General features: G+C 40.9%; 2 protein-coding genes across 3 annotated transcripts; one reads left to right on the top strand and one right to left on the bottom strand.

Annotated features, from left to right (window-relative positions):
* Nucleotides 1–295: 295 nt before the first annotated feature.
* On the top strand, nucleotides 296–15276 carry LRRC31 (leucine rich repeat containing 31). Of its 2 annotated transcripts, XM_082056106.1 has the most exons (11): nucleotides 296–595; nucleotides 1704–1961; nucleotides 3219–3368; nucleotides 3518–3685; nucleotides 6165–6332; nucleotides 7207–7374; nucleotides 8136–8303; nucleotides 9402–9569; nucleotides 10780–10947; nucleotides 12121–13066; nucleotides 14916–15276. In XM_082056106.1, the coding sequence occupies exons 1-10, from the start codon at nucleotides 583–585 to the stop codon at nucleotides 12438–12440; spliced, it is 1749 nt and encodes a 582-aa protein (XP_081912232.1). In that variant the 5' UTR covers nucleotides 296–582; the 3' UTR covers nucleotides 12441–13066; nucleotides 14916–15276. The 2 variants fall into 2 exon arrangements, with proteins under 2 accessions (XP_081912232.1, XP_081912233.1); XM_082056107.1 differs by lacking the exon at nucleotides 7207–7374.
* Nucleotides 14701–18802, bottom strand: LRRIQ4 (leucine rich repeats and IQ motif containing 4; the record flags this gene model as incomplete). The annotated part of the gene is given in 7 exon segments (XM_082055282.1): nucleotides 14701–14806; nucleotides 16673–16778; nucleotides 16781–17001; nucleotides 17003–17055; nucleotides 17058–17360; nucleotides 17363–17416; nucleotides 18716–18802. Coding segments are annotated over 7 exon segments (930 nt in total).
* Nucleotides 18803–18804: the final 2 nt, after the last annotated feature.

Raw genomic sequence — 18804 nt, 5'->3', positions numbered from 1 at the left:
AAATGAACAGGAGTGCACTAGTCCTCTGTATTCCTTTTTCTTACCAAACTGCAACATCCTGCTGACAGCATGGCTTTGCTCAGCCTCCCACAGTATTTCTGACCAGTATGGACAAAAGGGGTGGGCAAACAAAAAGCTTTTCTTCAGGTAGTCCTGTAACTTGATCTACAAGGTGACTCAGCCTCTTGTAACACCAGCTGTTTCAGGACATGCAGTGGTTATTGTACAGAATTGAAGTCTGTGCTGCCACTTCCTGATTTCTGCTTTGTGAGTGATCTAAGCTGGGACATGATCAGAGCACTTAAACGGACTTTTCAACCTCCCCCAGAAAAGAGAGGCGAGGGACAGCAGGCTGACGTCGGGAGACAGTGCAGGGGAACAAAGGCATCGGGAAAGAGCCTACAAACCGCTTGTGCGGACTCACTGCTCTCAAACTGATGAAGATAGAAACTCTTGAAAGAAAAGTACATGGAAAGTCCTGTTAGGGGGAAAAAACTGAGGTTTTGTTTGCATGCCATGGCTTACTGCTCCTGCAAGCCCTGAAAGTGCTGTACAGGGTGGAACAGATCCTCAAGTGTACCAATGGAAGAGACAGGTATGTTTCTCTGTTTAAAATAACAAAAACACAGCCAGGGTAACTGGCATAGCTTTACAGCTCAGTGAATGTGCATGTACAGATATATACATTGTTTTGTATAATTTTTGTACTCATAAGAAATACAGCTGTGACAGGCTATTAAGAGCAAGACTAAACAATGCATCAGCTTTTTGTAGTTGTAAGTGCTCTGCCCTTGAACACTTGTATTGGGGCAGATAACTTCCTACACAATAAGAAAATTTACATAAATATATAGATAGATACATCAGTGTATATATATATATCTACATTTATATATATATATATATACACACACACACACAAAAAAAAGTATATGTAATAAAAACTACATTTGTTTTATTTTGACATTTTTCCCCCGACCTGACTCTCACTATAATAATACAAAAACTGTCTTTGAAATTCATAGGGCTCCTGATACTTCTTCACGTGTTTCTCTGTTTTGGAAAGTTGATGCCTGTGACATTACATATAACATAATTATTAAAATGATTGAGTTCGTGTGCTCTATGGATGACGGAGAATTGTGCAGCGAGTTCTGTGTAGGGGTCTGTGCTGAGGAAAGGGGAATCTGTGTGAGCACAAAAATCCATTCCTGAGCTCTGGTGTATTAAGTATTGAGGTCTGAGCACAGGTCATTCCCCCTCTAGTAGTACTTGATACCTTCTCTGCATAGTGCTAACAAAGCAAAAGTCGATGGTTGTCTGCTTATTTTTTATGACTGATTGCACAGTTAAAAGCACATGTATGGGGGAGAATGCTAGAATTAAAACAGAATTTTAAAAGATCATTAAATTAATGTTTAGGGAAAAATGAAGCAGCTTCAGAATCACCAGATGATGCTATAGTATAAACAGCAATAAGGAAAGAATGTGTATAAATTATTATAAAGTTAACTTTAATTTACCTTTGAGGTAGCCGCTGAAACTGAGGTCACTGTGGTACTGAACTGTTCTAACAAACTGTCTAGGGGGCTTGGAGGGAACTGGAGGAAATTCTTAGTGCATCTGCCATTATGAAAGAGGGTAAGCAAGAAAAAAAATGTTACTAAAACTAATTCCTTCTATGTCTGCTGACCTCCTGAAAGATGACATTAAGAGCTGCCAGGATAAGCATGAAGAGAACACACCAAAGAGTTCCCCATTTGACTTTGTTATAAAACAGTTCCAAGGGAAGAGGTCTTCTTCTGGAAAAAGAAAAGAGCAGCCTTCAGCCATCAAAGAATTCTTCAGGGGCTTTGACTTTGGGAAATCCGAAGGCAAGGACAGAAGGGAAATTGAAAAAACAGAAATAAACAACTCTGGAGATGATGATCAGAGTGAGAAGCAAGATCTCTCTGCAGAAGGTAATGCTGGTATGATAATGAAATACATGTGCATGTGTGTGTTTTTTAATTTCATAGAAAATCAGTTGCTTTTCTTGCTAGCCAAAATGCTGCAATTTGCTGCCTATAGTTTATCCTTTAGCCAGGATTTGCTTCTGATTGGAATATTGTCAAGGATATGTGCTCTAATTTGATAGGTGCTAAACAAGGACTGGGATCCATGTTGCTGAGGAGGGATAAAGCTTTTGGGTGACCTCTCTCTTGATCTCCAATGTGAGAGGTCAGTGCTGGAGTCAGCTCATTAGTTGCAGAGCTTATTTGGTTTGAAAGCCAAGCTTTGAGCAGTAGCTTGGCTTGTTGTGTTTAAGATCGGTCTCTGTCTGCCCTGCTGCTAAAGTGATCTGAAGACAACAAGAGCAGATGTTTCCTGCCACTTGACACTGGTGAGGGGGAGGGGGAGGCAATGGAAGTTCATGATGATGTTGTTTTGTGCACTCTAGCATACTTTTTACATTCACACCAGAGAAGATGAGGCTGTTTTTAAAAAGGAGCTGGAAGGGGACGCTTAGATCTCTATCATTGGGTAGGTTTGAGGAAACAAATAGAGGACAGGTACTGACAGCTGGAGTGTTATTCTGTGTAATTTTTTGGCTGTTTTTTTTCCAACTATAGGCATTAGATGAAATTACTGATTTGTTGAAGGATTTAGCAATAAATGTAAGTGCAATTTTCCTTGCTGCACGAACTGTGTCGAAGAAGAGGGTCAGTAGGAGCTGCTTTGCAAAGCCGATAAAAGCAGGAACTGCCTTACACAGACAATATTTGAAATGAGCACAGGGTGTCCTGGAAGAAGCAGCAGTTTCACCACACAATTGCGGGGCCACTGATCAGGAACAGACTGTATCACAGCAGTGTGGCTACAGGGCAGGCACACAGAGGTGGTTATATGACTTGTGCATCCAGAGTAGCTGCAGTTCAGAGTTTTGCATGAATTTCATGTCCTTGTGGTGGTGCAAGCATCTAAAGTCACTGGCATAAGGTAGCATGGAGATGAGCAACAGGAGATTTTCTTTCTCATTCTGCATCAGTAGTTTTGTAGTGATCTGATCTATAGTGAAATTACCACTCAGGTTATTGGTCCACATTGATAAAAAATAGAGCCCAGTTTACTGACAGATTTAGTTTGTTTGCTAAAGTCTTCACCTGACAGCAACTGACAGGTTTTACACATCGTGTTAGTAGCAGAGATAACCAGGATCCCATTTCTTTGTTACTCAGATGAACCTCCACGTCTCGTTTCTGAAGAAGAGTCACCATCTGGTAAGGAGAGATTTAACCAGTTCATGGAGAAACTGGGAAAGAAACCCAACACCAAGAATCTAGATCTAAATAATTGTGCATTAAGTGCAGCAGATGTAATAGAACTGGGTAAATATGCACTTTATTCAACTACATAGATCATATTTCTTTAATTCTTATTTACCTATTTGATTATTCACTCTGTATTAAGAGGTATTGACATCCAGGGTCCGCAGATAATATTTCAGTAGGATACTCTTTTTCTCTTTTTTCCCCAGCTTCTTTACTGCCATTTCTCCCAGAGCTGGAAGAGATCAGCCTGTCCTGGAATGGTTGTGTTGGTGGAACTTTGAAATCTCTCACTGTTCAGCTCCATCATGTGAACCTGTTAAAAGTCCTTCGACTTAACAACTGCAGGCTGACAGCTGAGGATGTCACCTCCTTAGGTACAGGATTTCACACCCATTTACTTGCAGACAGCTTGGGTCTAATGTAATCCAGCTCATCTCTTCCTGCATCCTACTCCTGCTGCTTCCATGCTGCGCCATGTAAACTCCTGCTGTAAAACAGGAGAAAGAGCTTTGGCTTATGAGTGACCTTGTCTATTTGAATGGTTCTGCCAAGTCCATCCCTCAGGGGATGAAGCTTTCCCATTCTGAAGGGAACAGAATTCAGCCCTAATTGCAGGAAAACCTGTTTTCAATTTGGATTAGTATTTTTTTTTCTCGATTTGATGTCTAATGGCAGACGGAAGAACTGAAACAGAGTCAGTTATAATAAGGTCATCTTAGGTCTTCATGCTGTAGGACAGATGCAGTGCTCATTAAAAAAAAATTGATGGTCTGAAGTCTTGAGACTTAAAACCAGAAGTGTTGCCTCAGAGCTTTATAATTTGTTTCTGCAAGTCTGGGAAAAGCTTATTCTTCTGCTTACTACTTTGTTTGGAGTGCCTGCAACACTGCTTTCTGCAAAGCGTGAGATTTATAGATTTTATAGGTGGTGTTATGCGCTCAGGTTCTGATGATGAGTCACCTCTGGGCCTGGAGTTTACTCAGGGGTGGGTCTGTAATATCTATCTGAAAGAAGAGCAAACTCGGTCAACTAGGAACTATGTTATAAAAAAACTACTGCTTATTTTGCAAGTTCTAAAAACCAGTCTGAGTTATAAAGCTGGGTTTTATGTCATTCATGTCAAGGTTTTTTCCAAGAAAGGCTCAGAACTAAAATGACACTTATGATGGTAGCTTAAAGGTGGGTCATGCTATCCGTTGGGGAGGGAAAATCCATCTTTACAAAAGCTGATGAAAATATTTGTTCTCTTTCTGATGAGGGTAAAAATCTGTGTTTGATCCTCTGTCAGATTTTTTTCAGATGTATTTCATTCTTTTTCAAACCCTTTTATCTTTTTTTTTTTTCCTTGAGTTTTATTGGTTGCATTTCCAATTGATTTATTCTACATGGTTCTTCTGTGTTGTTTCCTTCCCCCTTCTGGCCTGGCCTCTGCTCCTCTGCTGAGACAGACACAAAACTGAACACAGAACTTGAATTTCCAGTCAAAACGTGATGCCCATGATACGTGGAATAGCAACAGTCAATTTGCATTGATTTTTGCCTGTGATGTTGAAAACATGGTACATATTTAGGCCAATATTGCCTGTTTGACTGCATCCGCATCTATCTGTGGAGATGTGGCTACTTGTGGACTCAGCACATTCTGCTTAGAAAGCAGTGTCTCATATATAACTGTAATATCAACTTCTCCAATATGATTGCTCAGAGCTGTGATTGTGAGAGGTAGTAGGAAACCATTCCTGGAGTTATAGTCCTTTATTTATCTTCTGGGTGGAAAACGTGCCAGGAATACTTGTCCCCATATCAAACAGAAATGGGCTGTGCTGCAGAGGCAAAACCACTTCTTACTGTAGACCATTGCTCAGTCTTCAAGACTGAGGCAATAATCTAAAATAAAAATATGAAAATAAAAATTAAGATATATCCTTTTCTCTCAAACCTGGATATTCACTCACAACAACAGAAATAATTATTTTTCTATTTTAAATATTTTTGTGAAAAATTAATAGTGAAAACACACAGACATGGAAGGGCTTTATTATTAAAATCCAATTCTCAGTTATTAGGTTGGTGACAAGACTTTAGATAAAAAATTTGTGTATGACACTTGGAAATTGCGTTTGCATGTGGTCAGATTAATTTATCTTTCTTGGGAATATACATCTGCCTTCCTCCTCCATGAAGGAAGTTAGGAGCTGGATTTTGTAGTGGGATGTTAGTATTATGAAGAAGCACTAACACAGTTTGTGTTGGCAGGTGCATCAAACCTGGAGAAGGCTGATTTTTCTGAATGTAATCAAAATCTGTGCTGTCTGCCTTGAAATCATGGGAAAGTTAGTTTGGGTTAAACCAATGCTCACCTTGATTCTTTATGAAGTGAGTCAGAAATGCCTGTCAGAAATGGAACTTTTAAGTTTCAGAAATAGCCATGAGAGAACTTATTTCATTCCCTCCAAAATGACCTGTGGACACAGTACAGAGGACGTTGGAAGTTTGAAAAATAAAATAGAGCAGATATGGGACAGTAAATTCAGGCTTGTCACTTGTATTGATTTCCCTACAGAATAGACTTTCCGGGTCCTGGCACAGGTCTACAATGCTGACTGAGAAGTCTGTGTGCTGTGACAGTGACTTGTGATCTATATTGATCCTTAGACAAGGTGAGAATTTATACAACATTGCTGCAGTAGCAACAATTCACGGTGTACGGCAATTTTCCTGGCAAGCCATTAAAAATATAATAATTTGAGAATTCAGTGGCTAAACTTTCCTCTTTTGTGTGTTCCAAACCTGTGGTTTTGTCTTACACTAAAATTGATACCCAGAATGCATCATCTTAGGCTTTTGTTACAGGAGAAGCATTTGAAGTTGTTCCTCAACTTGAAGAACTGGATTTATCATGGAACAGTAACATAGGTGGAAAACTCTCACTCCTGACAAAAAAACTCCAGAAAGGATGCAAGTTAAAACTTCTGAAAATCACAGACTGTAACCTGATGGCAAAGGATGGAGAATCCCTAGGTATGTGTATCCACATAGCTGGACTGGGACTGGCTTCATAAAAATGCAACTTGTTTGACTTAGATTACGGCCATATTGATCTGAATGTTAGTGGAAAGTTAATTTATTTCAGGCTCTGCATTATGACAATTTTTACCACACAGTATTGGGATTTAGTGCACTTTCTTCCAAAGAAAATTATTGTTCTCTCTAATCACATGAGGTAGGGTTAAGGAGAATAGCTCCATCTAAAGCACAGCCTGGCTGCCTCAGTGATTCAGGGTTGCTGGATCCTTTGAGACCCTGAGCAAGTCATCTGTGCCAGAATTTCCAACACTGATTGCTTTAAGTTAAACAACTGAATATGTACTTAGCCATGGGATGGGAAAGAAGGCCTGAGGGATGGAATTTAGGCTGAGTTGGCAAACACTGAGCAACCCTCCCCTCTTTCCTCTCACCATAGCTTAATCCTGTGGGGCCTTTTGATCCGATTCTGGGTTGTAAAATGTATTTTCTCCCTAAAGAGAAGCCCCCATGCTCACATCTCCATAGCAGGTGATGTACCATATGCGATATACAGTCCTATATATATTCATTAGAAATTTTTATTTCTCTTTGTATTCCTGCTTTTTATCCCCCTATATTTTTCCTACTGTTCTTGTATCCTGCCTCCCCCATTTTTTTCATACAAATATTTCACTGCTTTTCATGATTCCTACCCAGTCTTTGTTTTGCTGTATTTTTCAGGTAGAACAGGAACTTAGTAAGTCTAAACCACACATAGGCAAACCCAGCCTACCTCTTCCTGTTTGTCATGGTGCTATACTTTTCTAGGGTTCATCTGTATATATCCCAAACAGTTACCAATTCTGGTTTTATTTTCTTTTTTTCCCAGCTGAAATTCTAAATGCGATCCCAAACCTTGAAGTGTTAGATCTCTCTATCAACAAACACATCGGCAGCAGCATGAAGGTTATTGCTCAGGATCTGAAAAATGTGCCAGGCTTGAAAGAGTTAAACTTGCACATGTGTGGATTAAAGCAAGACAGCCTCCAGGGCTTAGGTTAGACTTCATGTTCAGAAAGACTTTCATTCTGAATAAATTGTACATCTGAAAATCATTTAAGAAAGGCAATGAGGTGGGGTTTTGCTGATGCTTTGGCAGTATTAATGGGCAATCGGTATTTGCTGTTGGAGGATTGATAAGACTACAGAGACTTTCAGCAGGAACAACATTTCTCTTTCCTGAGCTCAAGCACGTGAAATTTGGTGGGGGGAGTCACCCTCCACACCATTTGTCTGAGACACATCTTGGGGTAGATTACTGGCTCTCTGGACAAGCTTCCTCTCTCCCCAGACAGAACAAAGACAAGGGCACAGACAGACTAGCTAACTTTTAATGACTTAATCCTACTCTCAGAAGAGAATTCAAATTCACCATTATCACTTAATGAGTGTCCAGTGAAGCCCATATGAAATGGGCTTATTATCTGTGTCTCTCCCTAGTGGAGGTCTTATCCATAAAACAAAACTGGCACTGATTAGTGCATCCAGTGGTAATTTCAGCAAAAGGCTGAGGACTGACTGGATGTGGGGGATGAGCTGGCCTCATCTTCACCTGCTCTTTTGGAGAAGGATGGAGTTGCATGGATGGGGAAGCTTATGGTTCCTGTGTGTCTGCTGTGATTTTACACTGAAGCTTAGTCTGAGAGCTTTGCCTGCAATATCTTGGGCAAACTTTGAGTTTAAAGTAAATAAACACTAAAGCCATGACCTGAGCTATTGTAGCAGCCAGTGACCAGCATGTTCCCCTTTCCATTTCAGACACTGCTTTACAGCACCTTGCCAAGCTAAGAAAATTAGACATATCGGGTAACAAAGAGATTGGCGGTGGCTTTAAGGACGCAACAGTTCATTTGGCCAGCTTGAAAAATCTCGAAGTCCTTGATCTCCACCAGTGCTGTGTAACAGAAGAGGACATGACTGTTTTGTGTAAGGACATGTTGAGGAAATCCATTAAGAATGTAGATTTTTGACTTCTGAAAATATCTCAAAGGCGTTAAGATGTTCTGCCTGACTTAGTCTAGCAGAGCTTGGTTCGTTTTCATGGGGCAGTTCTGGCAGTGCAGTGTGGAGGATAGCTTTCTCAATCAATATGGAATGTTTTTTTGCTGTATCAAAGGAAATCTCATAGTGTCTGATCCCCTGTGGAGCTAAGGACCGTGATGCAGATGCATGATGGGAATGTAGGAACTGCCACCAAACATTTTTTTTTGATAACCAGTAATTTTAGAAGTATCCAGGGACAGTTCCCCTGCTGGGATAAATTGGTATGGATCCAAGGTATGTATGTGCATGTAACTGTGTAAAATTCCCCTAGTGAGCTTTAAGTTGAGAGTGATGTTAGGAGACCTGGCATTGCTGCTGTGTGCTTTATAGAAAAGCGGAAGACTGCAGTCTCCAGATTGAATTGATCCATCTCGTAAATAGTGTTAGGAAGAAAAAGACATTTCCCATTCTATCAGTGAGGCAGTTTATTTTCCTGTGTGCTTGATCATTACTTTTTGACATTGGTTCTTATTCTTTAGAACAACAACAAAAAATCCTATGAATCAAAGCCTGTATTGTCCACATCTTATTTTCCATGATAACTATAATTTAAAAAGCTGTTGATGAAACATTGGGAAGTATTAACTATTAAAAATACCAGTCATTATTTATTTTTAATTTATTGACCAATGGAGAATAACACTACTAATATAAAGGAGTTTCAGTTAGTGAAGACATTTGGAAATAGCCCCCATCTCATTTAATGTTAAATTCCCTACTTCACCTAGAAAATTTCAACAGGAAGCTGTGTTCTGACAACCTTCCACACAGTATGTAATACCTAATTTCTTAAACATTCCTACTGAAAATGACAAGGCTCTTTATGGTCTGAAACATTGCTCACCATAAATTTGAGTGTCAAAACTTGGCCTTCACATTTGGATTGATTTATAAAGAAAAGAAATGATGTCAGGCAAATATAAAACTTACATATTTTTTCTGGATCGGTGACTGTCTAATAAATATTTCATGTTTTCACAGCCCAGGTGATACCTTTACTCTCCAGTCTTCAAGAACTGAATTTATCCTCGAATAAAAATGTTGGAGTCTCATCTTATCCTCTTCTGGGCAGGCTCAGGTTTTTACCAAAGCTGAAATCCGTGGCCATCAGCAATTGTGGTTTAGGTGAAGAGTCATTTTCATCACTAGGTAGGAATGTAATTGTGGGGTTTTTTTTTTGTGTGTGTCTATTTTCTATGTATCCTTGTGGGACAAAGCACTTCATTCTCCTTTGGCTGAACTCCAAAGATCATGGTTACATTATACCACAGGTCCTGAGTGAAAAAGCCTGTAATGAAACTAGTGCTTCATGGTACCTGGTTGCAAGGGACGACCATTGTATGGTTTCCCCTGTCACACCCGACTGGTTGAAGTGCTTTTAGTCCTTTGTCTGCGAGTGAGCTTTTGCATACTGCCTGGTTTTGGAAGAGAAAGCAAAACATGCTTTCATATCATCCTGTAATTACAGTTTGGTTGTAATACTACATTTTCAGTTTAGTGGGATAAAGTTTTTGCTGAATGTTTTTCACTTAGTGAAAAACAGGTGAAGGTTTCAGTAGAAAGTTTCTGGTGTAGAGTTAAGCATGGGGCAATGGAGGATCTGGGGCAATGACTGTAGCAGGGGAAGAGATATTGCACAGCCTTGAAGAGAAGTCCAGTCTAACACAGGATATGTAAATTCACCTCTCTTTGCCTACTTGTTGCAAATCTCAGTGGATTAGTGGCTACACTGTCCCTTTGATAGGCGTTCCATATGGCACATGACATCCAAGTACGGGGGGAATCTGTCACTTACTGTGTATTGTGCAATTATGGTATATTTTGTACTGTTTACTGGTGATATCAAAACCTATAGTAAAACTAGACTGCCTCCAGCAGAAGCAATAGGAAGCTAAACTGGTCTAAGGTCCCTGCAGGAAAAGAACTATATTTAAATCATTACAATTATGTAAGTGTGACATCACGGAAAGCGGTGTTGTCAAAAGATACAGACCACTTTGCCTTGCATGGTGAGTTCACAGAAAAAAAAAAAGCCATATTTAAATTGATATAAAATGGTTTTAAAATAAGTTTTTATATTAAATTGTCTTCAGTGGGAGAAGGCCAAGCCAATAACATAAACAGAGGAGAAACTCCTCCACAGAATCCTTAAAGATTCTATAGGCAGGCGCTTCTTATCTTCCATAAAGAGCACAGGAGATATTTTTGTCTGACTTTTATTAGGATAAAAGAAGTAATTCCAAGCACAAGCAGGCAGCCTGATAGGAGCCTATTTACAGGTGAATTGTGTGTGAGATGTCTGTTGAGGCCATGTTGTTTTCTCTTAGTAAGCAGAAGTTGCTGGTCTTAATCTTTTCAGCTGAGGCCGCCCTTCACCTTCCTGAACTGGAGATATTAGACCTTTCTTGGAATAAGTGCGTTGGTGGGAACCTAAAGCTGCTTTGGGAAGCACTAAAGCTTGCAACAGAGATTCAAGTGTTAAGACTGAGCAGCTGTAACTTGGTGGCTGAAGATTTGGCACTTTTAAGTACGTATAACATGGTATTTACTAGCAGTCAAGGAGCCAGGGCATTTAGACCACAATTCAGAAGGGACTTGTTCCATGGGCTGAGCACGTTTTTGCATAAATCAAATTAAAAGATGGAAAATACAGCAGCGTTTTTTCCCGTAAAGGGTTTTCATTTTGCTGAAGACTGTGTGTCCTATACATGCACAGTGCAAAAGCTGAAAAGGATAAAAATGCCAAGAATCTTTGAGCAGTTTTATCTATTAATACAAGAAGACAGCACTTAGAAAATGTAGCTTTTGCATCTGTGTTTTATATTAGATATTTAAAGCTCTGAGGAGTTTAATTTTGCTTGGTTACTGGTTTGGGGTTCAGTAATTTATGGGAAATGTATGTGCTGACAGCCAGTAATACAGGCACTACCAGCTCTGTCCATTAGGTGTGTTTTTGGAGTCACACTATTATGGGAGAGTTAAAACAGAAATATTTTAGCCTACCTTTCAGGAGCTGCTGAGAAATACTAGAAAATGGGAACCCAATGAAAGAATAACATCTAGGATCCTTAAACTTGTTTAATTCTTGTGATTCTGTGGGCCTGACCCGTGGGATTTGAGTGTCTAAGACGGCAATGGCTGGGTAACAGCTATTAAGGCCCAGTAATCTGAAGGCTGGTGAGATGAAGCATGAATGTTTTTTGACTTTACAAATGCCACCCTTGGTGGATGTCTGCTTTGCCAACCATACATTAAGGATTCTGGTTCCCTTTAGGGTATATTAGGCCCATTACCCTCCCACAGTGAGAGCTGGCTGTTGTAATCGTGCAACCTCATCTATTTTTGCTTTCCTCTTTCAATATCCCCCTGTAGAGCTTGTCCGCCTATTTCAGTTGGCACTTGAGAACCTTCTTCCAACTGACGCAAAGGTTTTCAGGTTGCCATACAATTTTAACCTGACACTTCTGTTCCTTTTGTATTGCCCGTGTTTAAAATGCTGTACGTTCCTTCAGCTGTGCTAGTACAGTCTTTACGAGGTCACCAGCAAGTGATTTTATGTTGCCGAGGAGTTGAATCTTGCTGTTTGACTACTGAAAAGCCTTACATAAAATTGTATTAGAATACTGCTGCTTTTACTTACAAACTTTTAAAGCAATTGCCAGGATGTATTAGTTGTGTTTGTGTCTGTCATTTCTTGCAGCGTTACTGATGCAGGACGGCCATCTAGCCAGATTACGGAAGCTGGATTTGAGTTATAATAACAACATTTCTGATGAAGGTTGGGTTGTTTTCTGTCAAGGCTTAGCAGTATTCAAAGAACTCTCAGAGCTGGACATCAGTCTTCGCCCATCGTCCTGCCGCGACTGTGGGATGTGGTTCAGTGAGTTGTTAGCGGCCCTGACAAAGCTGCCTGCCCTGGCAGAGCTGGGGATGCAAAGATGGGTCCTTTCAGAATCACAGCAAAAACGACTGGAAAACTTTAATGAAGACAACAAAAGAAACATTCGTTTTGACTGTTGATGGAGGCTGAAGGTTTCTGAAAGGCCTTTCACAAGCAGGACACAAAGCGAGTATTGTGTGTCTCTGACTTAGAAGACTGCCCTGGTTTTTAGTAATCTTGTCTCAGGAGAGCTCTTGAAATACTTTGACAATTATAGAAAACTGTTATTTAACTTAATTTCTGCATGTATAGATCATTGCATTTAATAACATATTTTTTCAGCTTCTCTGGGCCATGCTTACACTACAATACAAGCTTAACCTTTGTATTGTGAAAACTGTAATGATTCCTGTCCAAAGAGTGATGGTGATTTCAGATGGACATGCTGCAGGTTTGCGGGGGAGGGAAGTGCCTGCGGTGGGTGCTAATGCAGGTGGGTGGGCAGGGTGAATGTGGATATAAGGAAAATGCCTCTAATGTGAAAATACTTGAAACCTCTGTGTTTTAAATTTTAGTTTCTTCTCTCCCAAAACTTTTGCCTCTTCATGAGCTCATTAAATCTACGGATTTGTGAGGTTTGGAAAGCATCCAAACAACTCAGTCCAGCAAGGAAAATACAGAAGGGGCTGTTCTACCTCTGCTCTGGCCCTTAATGGCATCTCATAGCGCAGATGAGTCCTGCTTACAGAATCAGCATAAAATCAAGGTAAGAAACAGTTGACTTGTGTCTTTGCAGGTCTCAGGGGCAAGGGAAGTGGTGCGGTAGGTTAAATCATAGATATGTCCAGCTACCTTAACGAGGATTTTGGGCACAGAGCAATCCATAAGCATTCTAGATGACGCTATGCGAATACTTCAGGATACTTCAGGGATGCTCTGTCTCATCCTGAGCTGTTTCAGCCTTACCCAGACTGTGCTTTCTGGACAGACCCTTTTATGATATACAGCATAAACCCAGACTTCCAGATCTAAGACTCTGATCTAGAGCATGTGAAAGCCAGTGGGAGTCCCCACAGTGCCTTCATGCTTCCTGCATCCAGGATTAATCCATTAATCTTCACAATACCTTGTGACATATCCTCACCCTAAAGATGAAGGAAATAAGCAAAGACTATTATTCAAAGCCACAGGGCAACTTCTAGCTAAGAGCAGAGCACCCTGCTCTGTGCCCAAGACTTGTTAGAAAAAGCACCAACTTGGGATGTGTGTCTCCTCCTTTTTTTTGTTTGATAACCTCTTATTTGGCATTTTATTGTGTTTGCTTAATACAGAGCCAAATTCTGGCATAGTCACTTGTGTCATGAAGCATGTTAACCCACATGTGAGCTCAGAGACTGATGTGGGATTATTCATTGGTAAGGTATTTTAGGAAGTAAAGGCATTAGATCTGCCCACTGAGTGAGTCTTAGAGAAATCCTGAGGCAGCTTGAGGGATAAAGTGCTGCTCAATTAGCCCTGAGTGTATCTACATGCTACAGCAATCTCCTGGAGGAGAGGCACAATGGCATCATTCAGTTGCACTTTCCTAACTTTCCAGGACCTCACTCAGCAAGTTCTGCCATGCAGGTGCAGATCAATATTCAGCCTTCAGTCTGGGTAACCCTTCCAACATGAGCTTCTGGCTGATCAGGGGCTACAACCATCAGCTGACCATGCTATGCTGATACCTCTTGATCATTTAATTCATGATTTCATGTGAGGGTCTCTATGGATTTCCTGGTTTCAATTGAAAAGTGCACTTGGCTGCCCCAGCTCTGAGAAATGTGATGAACTGGAGTGTCTTGGCCAGCGGTCGCAGGGAATTGGTGCAGTGTGGGATCAGTTATTTTCTACAGAGTTCTTCAACCTCTGAAATGAAGCAAAGAGCCCCTGTTTCATACAGGGATAACAAGAGAGACTTTCAAGCAGTGACTCAAGAGTTATCCTAATGTGGAAGTACCATCATCTCTTTTTAACAGAAGAACACCAATCTCTTCATCACTCACCTTCTTCCTGTGACTCTGCCTTTGGTCCAACTGGGAAATTAATCCATTAACTGTTCTGTGAGAATCTCTCTGAATCACTTGTTTCTCATTTGAACCTCTCTCTAATTCAGCAAAGCAGCTGGGCCATATTTAGTGTCTGGTATCTGTTGTACTCTTACTGACTGAACTGGACTTCAGTGTTGGAGTTTCTTTCTTTGTCATATAGTAATAGTTGGGTTTCTTCTCAGCTCCAGAGCATATTACGGACTCACTGCTGGCAACCTCTCCATTTGCTGCTGATCCCTTTCTCAGTCATTTGCCCTCTGGTTCCATCATACCTGTTGTGCCACTAAAAACCTTTTATTAAATCCCTCTACTAAATGTCATGTTTATCTGCCAATCTTCCCAAAAAGCTCTCACTTCCAGTGATTGCCTCCTTCGTAGTCTCTGAATCATCCTTTGTCTCTGTTCCTCTGTCTTCACTTAAAGTGAAAAAATTTTGTAAGACACCTCCAAACAATCAAAACAGCATCAGTCATGTAGTAGAATGCAAAACCAAAACTGAGCCATCCCGCTTTTCTTCACTCACAGCTCTCTCCTGCCAACAAGCATATTGATGAGATTTCAGTATCAATTGATTCAAGAACCAAACAGAAATAAGATCCATGCCCTGGATGCAGATGTAGCTGCGGCATTCGGAGAGCACTGCCTGGAGGTGGAGCTCTAGGAAGAGCTGGATCTCAGTGACGTTGCCTTTGCCACCTGCTTCAGGATGCCACCACCTTCTCCGAGACAACTCGCTGAACAAGGACTGCAGGACTGCAGTTCTGACCAGTTAAACTAAATAAAGGGTTCTGATCCACCCACTTGTGTGTTTTAAAGTCTGCACAGTGGCCTGTCTTAGTCCAGCTCTGTGCTTTATGGATGCTGCAAATAAAACTCTGGAGGGGCTTAAGGAGTAAGTACAGCTCTCTGTAAAGTGCTGTGAAAGGACATGGCTGTATATGAATTTGACATGCTAGAATTATAGTAAGGAGAGTTGGTCCTGACTCTTTTGAGTAACAAAGGTGTTAAGACATGCCAGGACCCAGAACAGTTGCAGAATATTGCATCCTCTCTGCTTTCAAATAAGCCTGCCATACACAGATGTTTTACAAACTGTTGCCAGGCTATCTGAGAGATGAGCTATAACACTAAGGATTTGACAGCTTGCAGTCAGTCAAAATACTCTAACTACAGATTGTCAAAACATCAGTGAACAGTTTTGCAAAAGTGTAGAGATACTTTCAAAACAGCTTTTTACACCTCTGAAAGGCAGGGTGGTAATGCAGGTTCTGATATAATTGCATATGTTCTGACTACCTAGAATCCTCCTCCATATTTCCAATCAAGGTATTGATCATTTCTGAATATAAAGCTCATTAAATAACTGATACTACCTTGGGAATATCTACTAAACACAAAGACAACATGCGTTTCAGACACAGAGTTTTGATATGGTTCCTATTCTGACAGCCCTGGTGCTGCACCATGTACCTTAAGAGATTAGGAGAACCTTCAGTCCTGCTTTTGGGAGCAGCTGAAGTCCACAGAAGTGCTATGTTGCATCAGAAAAAGATCTTCCCCCTTCTATCACTCCTACCTGCGATTTGCTCATGTCTTCTGCTGGAAAGATTTCTTATGGGGTTAATTTTATTTCTTAGCAGAAACATTTGTCTGCTGCTTTTCCTTTGAACACAAAGTGCAGGGGAGAGTGATTTAAAGGAATGAAATCTGAAAGTGATTCTTTTGCATAAATTACTACTTCTGTAAATGTAACCTTCCAGAAGAAAACTGCACAAGTGAAAATCTTGGAAATGCTACATTATATAAAAAGGAAGGTGTGTTCTGAGCCCTAGAGTATGTTCCATGAATACTGTTACACTTTAGGGTGCAAAATTGTTCATTATCAAATGAACAGCAAATGTTAGTGATCTTAAAGGCATTAACAATATCACATCCATTTGTTAGCTACCTTCTGCTCTGTTTCAGTTTGTGACATTGATTCTATGTAAATGCAGCTCTTATTTTCCAGCATACACAGAAAAAAAATGCAAAAAACTGAAGCAATCCCTCCAGTCAGTATTTTATCTTTATGATCCAACACAAAGGTTGGTGTTTTCATGTTCTTGCTTTTCCTGTCTGAATACTCAGATGTCAGTGATAATGAGTAACATAGGCTCAGGTGCACATTAGGTGGAACATGCCTTCTCACTGTAGTAGGGAAAGGTGACAGTTGTAATGAAGAGCTTAGATTTTGCAAAAGCGAGGTATTGATAAAACAAAAACTAAACCAGAGCAACAAATACCTCTGCATCTGACTGCCATCCAGGGCCAATACTTCCAGATTTTTCATGGTGCATGTTCCTTTAGGAATCTCGTCAAAGTAATTTTCACTCAGATCTAGTATCCGACACTGGTTAATCTGGTGAAGGACCCAGGTACTGTGTGCTGTTGGGTGTTCCTCGGATAAACAGGGGAGAGGGATGGCCAGCAGCAGATCTGCTGTGGGATCTTCTCCAGGCTGTTAGCAGGCAGTCTGGATATTCTTATTTCAGTGAAACTCTTCAAACCTGGGGGGAGCTTGTGCAGGAGATTATGAGGCAGATCCAGCACAGCCAGCTTCTGGCAGTGTAGGAGGAATGGAGGATAAGTTATTAAAAGCTAAAAATAGCTTAACTGACTTTGTCAAAAATCCTCTCCTGGGATGAGACTGATTAGATTTTGTTGCACATACATTATTTCTAAATTAGCAATATGATGAAGTTCCTTGGGAAAACTTTCAAGTCTACTTTTTTTGGAGGTAAATTTGAGCTTTGTCAGGTTCACTATTTCTTTCGACAGACACTTGAGATTATTGTCAGAAAGAGCAAGCAGTTCCACGTGATGAACATATTCACAGATCTGTTCTAGGATTTCATGCAAGAGCTTGAGCTGATAAAGGGGCTGCAACTTGCTGATAACTGGCAGTGAAATACAGGAGAGGGGGTGATTATAATACTTAAATCTAAGCTCAGAAGATATTTCAGTTCCCCCAGTTCCTCACATGGGTCCTGTGTGTGATTTTGATCCAAGTAGAGGATCTACATGTGCCTCAGGCAATTGATGTCTCTAGCGATGCTTACAGTTGTGTTTGTTTCCACGTGCAGCTCTTCCAGATATTCTAGACTCAAGGCCTCTGGTGAGATGGTTTAGCTAAATCAATAAAAAAATCTCCTGTGATGTGTCGGAGAACAGGCTTCATTCTCTGGCGCTTCATTCACTGGTATTTCTTTTGCGGTCTCAGTGTGGTCACCCTCAAAACCAAGAGTTGGCTTTAGGGCAGTGAGCGTCTCGCTGGCCTTCTGGCTCTGCTGAGACTCCTTATTTTTAATTTCAGCAAAGAAAAAAATTAGAAATGAACAGTACTTGAAGACCTTCCTACGCTAAATAATTATGGTAAGAATTCAGCGTTTAGGAACACATTCTAGTCTCAGTTGTACCCCTGCAAAAAGCTGCTTGTGTTTGCTAAGATCAAATCCTGCAGTAAATACAGTGGGACCATATCTTTGAATCCCAGTGCATCCCAAAGTTGCCCCAACAGCCAAATTCAGAGGGTGACCTTGTGATGTCAGGGAAGCTGGACTAAACAACCTCCTTGAGTCTTTAAGGCCTGTATTTACAAACACTGACTGAGGTCTGTCTTCAGCAATGCTGATTGAAAAACTGGAAGAGTCTTACTGCAAAAAGGTGGCACTTTCTTCTGTAACTTAGTGGTTTCTGAGCCAAAGAAATGCCAGTGAATCTGATATTTGATAACCCATGAAGTTGTATTGTTGATAGCGAAGGAGCAACAGGTGGAAAGTGGTGACTACCTGACCAGCCCCTGATGTCTGAACAGTAGAAACCTTTCAGCTGGCATTTAGGGAATGATGAGAAAGTGGAGATCGAGAGACAGCTGTCAGTCGTCTCCCACTGATACCCTTTTCTCTGCTGCCATAACCATGCCAAGAGGATGTCATGTTTCCAGAGATGGGTGGTTTCCAGGTGTCACCAGGATGAGGAAAAAGAACTGAACAACCACCACAGGTAGACATTTGTGCTGGGCTTACCTGTCTAATTTAGATTTTGCCTGAGATAATTTTATTTTTATTGGCCCTGAGTTCAGTATTTGGGAGCAAGCCCTACATGCTGTGGGACAGGAGAATGTGCTGCCCCAGCTCACTCCCTCCTGGGGTGGTGAAGCTGGCAGAAGGATTTATTCCATGGAAAGGACCAGCACAGGCACCTTTGAAGTAGCTGCTAATCCGTGTAACCACGGAAATTTTTGCAAAGGCTCCTTGGAGACCATGGGCAGACCACTAAGTAAATACTCTGGGGTAAGCTGCCAAATCTCCCCTCTGCAGCTGGCACCATATGTGGCCATGTCTCCACTGCACTGGCTGCCACACCACAGCCATGG

The sequence above is a fragment of the Streptopelia decaocto genome (genome assembly GCF_964273445.1).
Source record: "Streptopelia decaocto genome assembly, chromosome: 6".
Taxonomy (NCBI): domain Eukaryota; kingdom Metazoa; phylum Chordata; class Aves; order Columbiformes; family Columbidae; genus Streptopelia; species Streptopelia decaocto.
The sequence above is the reverse complement of the archived record's forward strand: the minus strand, read 5'-3'. Positions and strand labels throughout refer to the sequence as shown.

Coding starts and splice junctions, on each gene's coding strand:
- LRRC31 (XM_082056106.1), top strand. Junction 7,375..8,135: donor AGACAGCCTCCAGGGCTTAG/GTTAGACTTCAT, acceptor TTTCCATTTCAG/ACACTGCTTTACAGCACCTT. Junction 9,570..10,779: donor AGAGTCATTTTCATCACTAG/GTAGGAATGTAA, acceptor TAATCTTTTCAG/CTGAGGCCGCCCTTCACCTT.